Consider the following 9774-nt stretch of genomic DNA (forward strand, 5'->3'; position numbering starts at 1 on the left):
CCGGGGAATGAGAAAGCGGACTCGCTAGCTAAGGTGGGCGCTTTAGAAGGCACACTTTTTGAAAGGCAAATTGCTTATAATGAATTTTTCCACATTCCTCGTCAGAATACGCTCGTAAGTTGGCAGCGCATGTGGAGTGGTGATGAGTTCGGTCGTTGGTTACACACGATTATCCCTAAGGTCTCGACGAGTGCATGGTTCAAGGGATTGAATGTAGGTCGTGATTTCATTCGCGTGATATCTCGGCTTATGTCCAATCACTACAACCTAAACGCGCATCTCTATCGTATTGGGCTCGCAGCAAACAATCTTTGTGATTGTGGCGATGGCTACCACGACATCGAGCATGTTGTCTGGTCGTGTATCCGGTTCCATGCTGCTCGCTCTCAGCTCTCTAGAGCACTGAGAGCACAAGGCAGACAATCGGATATCCCCGTCCGGGATATCTTAGGTAGCCGGGATCCTGATCTTCTGCTTCATCTATACCTGTTCCTCAGAAACGCCGATTCTATCCTGGATTCCTCGAGTCGAGAAAGACGCACCACGCTAGATATGAGGTACAGACTAGGGGGCGTTGCTGATTAATGGTCAGCTGCATCCCAATAGGAAGTATCCCGTGTCGGGCACACGTACAGAGCATCGAAGACTGCAACATACCAATTATGAGAACACTTGTAATACTAACCTCGAGCCAACCGCGAGTAATCGGTTACATATTACTAACATAGTTGTAAGCAAACATTGTAGAAAAATTGAACTCCCGGCCCCGTTAGGCTGACGCCATATGAGCCTTAATAAAAATATATATTTTGGATAATTACCGGTACTCCTGTTATCTTAAAATATAACATCCACCAAGACACCTTCGTGGGTAGCAGGAAGGAAACCGACAGGAAGGACGCTAGCCCAGGTTCCAAGCCAACGCAACGGGCGTTTTTTTTTTTATCCAAAATATATATTTTATTAAGGCTCATATGGCGTCAGCCTAACGGGGCCGGGAGTTCAATTTTTCTACAATGTTTGCTTACAACTATGTTAGTAATATGTAACCGATTACTCGCGGTTGGCTCGAGGTTAGTATTACAAGTGTTCTCATAATTGGTATGTTGCAGTCTTCGATGCTCTGTACGTGTGCCCGACACGGGATACCTGCTATTGGGATGCAGCTGACCATTAATCAGCAACGCCCCCTAGTATGTACCCCATATCTAGCGTGGTGCGTATTCTCGACTCGAGGAATCCAGGATAGAATGGTCACTAGCCGGCGTAATCATCAGCTCGTGTAGAGTTGTCATAAGCGGTACAACCTTTGGCTCTTGTTGAATGATCAGTGGACTGCACAACCTTTGGCCCGTGTATCTGTAAAGAGTATTGCCGCGACTAAGTAAAAGTTTATCGTTTGGATAGGAGGGATATGAAACGGGGACACAACGAAGGAAACATCATTAAACGTTGACATCGGCGTTTCTGAGGAACAGGTATAGATGAAGCAGAAGATCAGGATCACGGCTACCTAAGATATCCCGGACGGGAATATCCGATTGTCTGCCTTGTGCTCTCAGTGCTCTAGAGAGCTGAGAGCGAGCAGCATGGAACCGGATACACGACCAGACAACATGCTCGATGTCGTGGTAGCCATCGCCACAATCACAAAGATTGTTTGCTGCGAGCCCAATACGATAGAGATGCGCGTTTAGGTTGTAGTGATTGGACATAAGCCGAGATATCACGCGAATGAAATTACGACCTACATTCAATCCCTTAAACCAAGCTTTCGTTGAAACCTTAGGGATAATCGTGTGTAACCAACGACCGAACTCATCTTCACTCCACATGCGCTGCCAACTAACGAGTGTGTCCTGACGAGGAATGTGAAAAAATTCATTATAGGCAATTTGCCTTTCAAAAAGTGTGCCTTCTGAAGCGCCCACCTTAGCTAGCGAGTCCGCTTTCTCATTCCCCGGAATCGAGCAATGAGAGGGAACCCATGCTAAGGTAATCTTGAATAATTTTTCGACCAAAACACTCAATAGTTGTCTTATTCTTGTTAGGAAATAAGATGAGCGTTTATCAACTTTCATTGAGCGGATTGCCTCTATTGAGCTGAGACTGTCTGAAAAAATAAATTAATGGTCGATGGGCAGTGTTTCAATGATCCCTAATGCGTAATATATCGCACCCAGTTCAGCGACATACACGGAACAAGGATCTTTGAGTTTGAAAGAGGCACTGGAATTTTCATTGAAGATGCCGAAGCCAGTGGACCCGTTTATGAATGAACCGTCAGTAAAGAACATTTTATCAGATCTAACTTTCCCATATTCTGCCGAAAATATCGGCGGAATAGAATCGGAGCGTAGGTGATCTGGGATTCCATGGTTTTTTTTTTTTTTTTTGCAGACTTATCTCACTTCTTAACTAGGCGAATCTAGCCAGAATTTTCACCTGCCCCCGGGCTTCTGAATGCCAAAGGGGGACTAGGCTCTGCGGAATGCACGTATCTGCATGCTCGTGCTGTTTCAGTCCTGACCGAGAAATTGTCGGACAATCGCGCAGGTGCTAAGGATGACCGACTTTTGGATGCCGGCCAATTCCTTCTCCATATTCAACACCTTTAGCGCTTCCAGAAGTGTCTTCGGGACAATTCCAGTTCCAGAGAGAACGACTGGAACAATTCTTGGGACCTCCCTTAGCCCCCACAGTTCCTTGAGCTCCACGGCCAATGGTCGGTACTTGCAGATTTTGCGACCGTGGGTCTCCTCCAGATTCTGGTTCAGTGGAATAGCGACATCGATGATGGTGACTTTGCGGTCGCTCTTGTCGTAAACCATTATATCTGGCCGGTTGTGGTGGATCGAGAGGTCGGTCAGAACAGTGCGATCCCAGTACAGCTTGAAACGGTCATTTTCCAGGACAGGTGCAGGCAGGTACCGGTAGTTTGGTACGTTGTCTTCCAGTAGAGCACATTGGAGCGCCAGTTGTCGATGAACAATACGGGCCACATTGTTGTGGCGCTCGGTGTAGGCTGCGTTGGCCAAAACGGGACAGCCTCCCATAATGTGCTCTATGTTTTCACCTGGTTGATGGCACATCCGGCAAATGTCATCAACGTCTTGATGCCAGACGTACCGCCTGCAGTTTCTCGTCGGCATTATCCTGTCCTGGATGGCTATCATGTCGGCTTCTACTACTGAAGAGAGTTCACCACGCGTTAGCCACAGATTAGATGCGGCCTTGTCGACGTGTGGCCGGTCCAGTTGATGGGGGTGGGCACCATGCACTGCCTTCTGCTTCCAAGCTGCAATCTTCTCCTCCACTGTCTGCAGATTGCAGTTGAGTTGGTACTCCGCTTGCGCCAAGTGCAGAGCGCTGTATCCTCTGTCGGCGGCGCAGACAGCCCGGTATAGCGCGTTTTGGTTGGCGCGTTCTGCGAAGTACTCGCGCAGTTGTCGTACCTGGGCAACACACAGTGCAGAAATGTCGACGATTCCAAGTCCCCCTTCTTTGCGTGGTAGTGAAACTCTCTCCAGTGCCGATTGAGGATGGTGCATTCCGGCCTCTTTGAATGCTTTCCTCATCCTCCTCTCAAGGTCCTCTAGGTTAGTTTTGCTCCATTTGACTACACCAAAACTGAAGGTCAGCAGGGGAACCGCGAATGTGTTGATCGCGCGTACCTTGTTCCCCGCGTTGAGGAAAGTCCTCAGGACACAGTTCACTCGACTCAAGAACTTGTCTCGCAGCTCCGTCTTGATGTCGGAGTGGCGAATCCCGGTGAGCTGTCGGAATCCAAGATATTTATAGGATTCGCCACGAACCATGTCTCTTATGAACTCGCCGTCATAGACTTCGTAACCTCCGGATTCGGTAAGCTGCCCTTTCAGCATATGGACACAGCGGCACTTGTCAAGGCCGAACTCCATGCAGATGTCCCTGCTTATGTCTTCGACAACCCGGATAGCTACACCTAGACGCTGACGTGAATCAGCATAGACCTTGAGATCATCCATGTAGAAGGTATGGGTCACTTCTTCGTGGGCGCCGTCGCCATACCTTATTTTATAGCCATGACCGTTTCTATTGAGCGTCCTACTGAGGGGGTTCAATGCCAGACAAAACCAAAGCGGGCTGAAAGAGTCGCCTTGGAATATCCCCCTCTTTATCTGCAGCGTTCTAGACTGCAACACATTTTCCCCATCACTGAGGTGCAGAGACGTGCTCCACTGCCTCATCGCATGCTGCAGGAACCTAACGACGACGGGATCAATTTTGTAGAGCTCCAATACCCGGACGAGAAACGAGTGAGGTATGGAGTCATAAGCCTTCCTGTAATCGATGTAGGCCATACTTAGGTTCCGCTGGTTATATACCGCCTGGCCGACTATGGCTGCGTCGATGATGGCCTGGTCTTTGCAGCCATGCGTATTTTTCCTGCATCCTTTCTGCTCTTCTGCGATGATGTGATGCTGTTCGCAGTGAGCAGAAACTTTGGCGGTAATTATGCTGCTCAGTATTTTGTACAGACTCGATAGGCACGTTATCGGTCTGTACTTTGATGGGTTCAATGTGTTGCTGTCTTTCGGGAGGAGGAAGGTGACGCCACGGGTGGCGAATTCAGGAAGGTTGTGTGGGTCACGTAGCACCTTGTTGAAGCACTCAGCTATCTTTGGATGTGCGACGGTCAGCTTCTTGTGCCAAAAGTTCTGGACACCATCGGGGCCCGGTGCTGCCCAGTTCCTCAGGTACCGCGAGGCTTCGCGGACATCGTTCTCTCCGACGATGATAGCTGGCATCTCTCCAATTTCACCACAACTCTCCTCCTCCCGTCTTAACCACATTTGCCCGTCGCGATGTTCTACTGGGGTCTCCCAAATACCAGCCCAGAAGTTCGTCACATCGCTAATATCTGGCAAACCTTCGCGGTAGTCGGGCTTCTCGTCGCTAATGTGGTCGTAGAACGCTTTCTCGTTATCTCTGAACATCCGATTTTGTTCCTGGCGCTTTGCAGAGTCAGAGTAACGTTTCAGCCGTTTTGTAAGGACGCTCAATTGCTGTACCAGTGTGTCGAGTTTTTTTTTCTTCTTTTTTTTTCCATTTGAAACTTTATTTCCATTAATCATAAAACCTTACAAATAAGCATTAAATGCGTCGTCTGGTATGTAAATAGTCACAACTTCCTTTAAAAGGCACAATCTCTCTGAGACTAAGGAATAAAAAGGTTCAAAAATATCTTAACAATTAATAAATGCACTTTAGTATCCGTTCAGTGTGGAAGACACGCTATCTCAAATGAATTGCAGATTACATTCTAAAAATGCCAAATTTGCTATCCCCAATCGGCTTATTCAGCGCGGCCTGCAAGCTCAAGCCTAGAACCTTTCGCGTATCGACGGGATCAATAATTCCGTCATCCCAAAGCCGAGCGGTGCTGTAATACGGTGATCCCTCCGCTTCGAATTGCTGAATGATGGGAGCTTTGATTGTGTTTCCAATCTCTTCTGTCCACTGTTTTCCCGAACGTCTGTATTGCTCTTCGGTAATCTGGGCAAGAACACCAGCAGCCTGCGACCCCCCCATCACTGAAATACGACTGTTTGGCCACATGTACAGGAACCGAGGTGAATACGCTCGACCACACATTCCGTAGTTGCCTGCTCCATATGAACCACCAATGAGCAAGGTCAGTTTAGGCACGTTTGCACACGCTACCGCCGTTACCATTTTGGCCCCATTTTTCGCAATTCCACCAGCTTCGGCATCACGACCAACCATGAACCCGGTTATATTTTGTAGGAAAATAAGGGGTATTTTCTTTTGCGCGCATAACTGAATGAAGTGAGCTCCTTTGAGAGCGCTTTCGGAAAACAGAACACCATTGTTGCCGACCACACCTACGAGATGGTCATATAATCGGGCGTATCCACAGACAATCGTTTCCCCGTAGAATTTCTTGAACTCAGTAAACCTACTGCCGTCAAAAATCCGTGCTATCACCTCGCGTACGTCAAATGATTTCGTCACATTGGACCCAACGATTCCGTACAGTTCCTCGATGTCATATCGGGGCGACTCAGGCTCCGGTGTAAAACTCAATTCATCATGGTTCATCATCGTTTTGGTGCTATAACCCGCCTTTTCATCGTACTCGCTTGGGCGATTCAGATTTTGCACTACTTGTCTGGCCAAGTACAGGGCATGCTCATCGCCAACAGCGTAATGATCTGTAACACCAGACGTGCGACAGTGTAAATCAGCTCCACCTAAATCTTCAGCGGACACAATTTTCCCGGTAGCCGCTTTAACAAGCGGAGGTCCAGCCAGAAAAATTGTACCTTGTTTTTTCACAATTACGCTCTCATCAGCCATCGCTGGAACGTACGCTCCCCCGGCAGTGCACGAACCCATGACGACCGCAATCTGCGGAATTCCAAGGGCTGACATGTTCGCTTGATTGTAGAAAATTCTACCGAAATGATCTTTATCTGGAAAAACTTCAGCTTGGCGGGGCAAATTAGCACCGCCAGAGTCAACCAAGTAAATGCACGGCAGATTGTTCTCTTGTGCGATTTCCTGAGCGCGCAAGTGTTTCTTCACCGTTATTGGGTAGTAACTACCTGCTTTCACGGTAGCATCGTTACCTACAATGACACAATCCACACCATGCACTCGACCAACTCCCGTAATAATTCCGCCCGCGTTTACCACATCTTTCCCATACATGCCGTTGCCAGCTAAGGTGCTCAGTTCCAGAAACGGCGAACCTGGATCGATCAACCTGTTGATACGGTCCCTTACCAAAAGTTTACCTTTGCTTGTGTGCCGTTTGACTGCTTCCGGCCCACCCCCGCTCAGCACCTTCTCTGTGACCGATTTCAGTTCATTGACCAGTTCACTCATCTGTGAGTGATTTTCCTTGTACTCGGCAGATTGTCGATTAATTTCGGTGGGCAGAACATTCGCCTCGGATATGTGAAGCATTCGGCATTTAGGACGAAGTCGTTGGTAATTAGACAAATTTTGAAGAATCAAACGCGTTTTTCGGAACATTTTCTGCTTCCTAATTCTATGGACACACAATGTTATGTAAAAAGGAGGAAATGCGGTAGTTTGAACCGAGAAACCGTGCACACACGATAGCACACACTTCCAATTTCGATGTCATATTGCGTGTTATCCTACAAACCGGCGTTGATAAGTATTATTACTTTCCTTCCATCCTATTTCCTTCCCTATCTGGCTCTGTCCGGCTAAATCTTTAGTGACGTGGTACCACCGGATCATATCAGTAGGCGCGACATCCTCTGATTTTTTCAGTTAGATGAAAAAAAAGCTGCGGAAGTCGCTTTGCTGTCAAAACAAATAACAAAACAGAACCGGTCAGCAAACATGAGACGGTCCATGTAAAATTTTGCTCGTGGACTTTATGTGTTTAAGTCGTAAAATTGTGGAGAATTCGACAATTTTATGAGCTTAATTCATCGTAGATCATTGTTCCATGTGGTTTGTGAGACGGTAAGTGGTGTTGTTACTTATCAATTCTCGAAAACATTGTTCTGAAGTTTCGAGTCCATTCGGGGTAACCTTCAGTCAGGGTAAAACCGACACCTGTTTTGCACTTCATAGACAGGAAAAATGCGTTCTTACTTTTTGTAGATGCCTGATAAAACAGTCAAAATAAACGTTTAATCGTGCATGTCAACAAAAAAAAAACACCTGGCTGAGCTCATGGTATCCCTTCGTTCAACGCCCATCGGCAGATTTCACGTGGATGCTCACCTAAGCTAGGATCAAAACTCTCGTGTTTTCTCCGGACCAGAAGCAGGAATTTATCCATCACCTGCTTGATCTTGAGAACCGTCTGGTTTTTTAATTGGCCAAGACAATCAACGAGAAACATCATTTCAATACGAAAAACATGAGTATCTTAGACCGGAATCCGCAACATTAGTTCCGCAAACTATAGACTGCATCAGCAGCTAGAGCTGTGGGGTTCAATAAGCCATCAGTGAACAGCTTTTACTTGCAGTTGAAATACATAAATTTGTTTGCTTTTTTATCATTTAAAATCTGAAATATCCAATAACATATAATTTGCCACTTTCACCCCTCTTCCCTCTTAAAGTGTTAATTAAAATTAAAATTAAAGCCTCTTAATGCTATAATTATTGTAACAAGTTTTCATTCGTCTCTTCAAAGGTGTCGCACTCCCATTTATTTCACCTGAAAACATAAATTTTTGCATTCCATTAAAATTCGAGTTCTACTCAAAAAATGATCTACAGATACTGTAGAATGGTTCATGAATAGTTGAAGAGAGGTTCTGTAGAGAGGTTTTAAGTCGAGCAAATATGGTAGATCTTGGAAATATGTGGAAATCCCTAGGGTGTCGGTATTCCCCTGATCTCCCCTACTCGTTACGTGCTCTACGTGAAATAGCCTACCAGAAACCGTCCATTAAAGAGCCTTCCTCCTACTTTTAATCAGCACAACCCTGCAGCCACTAGCCAAATCATTTCATTTGATACTGACAATGATGAGTTTGCAATAAGTATAGGGTAAATGATCTTGGTTTGTTCAGTCGAAAATATGATCATGGTTTGCCCACTTTTTTGAATGCTCTAATTCAGCGCTCATGTATCAAATAAGGCCTTCGAATGTTTCGAAACATATAAATGAAATTGCCTTTTACATGATTTATAGTAGTTTGATAGTATATTTTTACGAAATCACATGTTTTAAAGGATTATAAAATACACCTTCTATTTGTGTCAATGCGCCCCTCATTCGAGCTAACTTTTAATCGATCACCAGATGATTATTTGGCACGTATTCAGACCTTTTCTGGATTACAACACTTATAAATATTGTAAACATCATGCTTGCTCACCATTTGTATCGGATTTACATAGCTAAACCATTAAATTATCGCATTTTGATTAACTCAATTCTGATCATGAGCTGTCCAATTCAATAATGTTGTTTTGTCCAAGGCACGTAGAAGTATATCCTAAGGTGGGCCAACTTGCTAAAACCACTCTTCAGCCATCTTGGAAGTCTACTGTGTTTTGTTTGTAAACATACGCTAGTGCCGAAGCTCGCTCCTGATCAGTCTGTCTCTTTCACGCTTCAAGGAAATAATTCCCCTTCTGCTTTCTTCCGTACTGTTTTCATATACCGCTCCCCTAACCAACTTAGTGACGAAACGGCCTCACCTAGTACCATAGACCCGTCTTGGTTTTGTCCACATGATTTCTATGGCAACCGCTTGGCGCGCTGCAGTTTGTTTATGTTTGTTTATGATGTGCTTCGCGCATAGCAGAAGTATGGTTTTTCTGTGTTGATTGTGTTGAGGTGAACACTTCTAAAATGCCCAAGAAAAGGCAATATTCTGAAGAAAGCCTAAATTATGAATGAATCAATATGATGACAGTAAACTCAAGCAATGATAAATGCAACATCTAATTGTGAATTCGAATGTTTTCATTAAAAAATGGAGATTTCTAAAACCGGACAAACCATGATCATTTTTTTTTGGCAAACCATGATCATAATTCTTCTTTAAAGAAAATCGTTAAAAAACATAAAAATTTGAATAATTTCAACACCTTATGGTAGTATTAGCAACTAGAGACTTAGGGCTAATTATTATGTGTGATTTTCATGAAGAATTGCATTTACTTTTTACTTGATTTGCATTTACTAGTTGCGTAAAAACACCCCAAATTGGACAAACCAAGATCATTTACCCTATAGTTGACCATTTTCTACCGGTGACCT

At 45.2% G+C, this 9774-nt stretch overlaps 1 protein-coding gene across 1 annotated transcript; it reads right to left on the reverse strand.

The window, feature by feature from the left end:
• Nucleotides 1–5109: 5109 nt before the first annotated feature.
• Nucleotides 5110–7074, reverse strand: LOC129771720 (probable methylcrotonoyl-CoA carboxylase beta chain, mitochondrial). The gene has a single exon (XM_055775694.1). It carries the CDS (start codon nt 7042–7044, stop codon nt 5299–5301), a length of 1746 nt encoding a protein of 581 aa, XP_055631669.1. The 5' UTR covers nt 7045–7074; the 3' UTR covers nt 5110–5298.
• Between the last annotated feature and the right edge of the window lie 2700 nt (nt 7075–9774).

Source organism: Toxorhynchites rutilus, chromosome 1 (genome assembly GCF_029784135.1).
Source record: "Toxorhynchites rutilus septentrionalis strain SRP chromosome 1, ASM2978413v1, whole genome shotgun sequence".
NCBI lineage: Eukaryota > Metazoa > Arthropoda > Insecta > Diptera > Culicidae > Toxorhynchites > Toxorhynchites rutilus.

What these genes read in the sequence shown, in the direction of transcription:
- LOC129771720 (XM_055775694.1), bottom strand. Translation starts at nt 7,044, where the DNA reads ATGTTCCGAAAAACGCGTTTGATTCTTCAAAATTTGTCTAATTACCAA.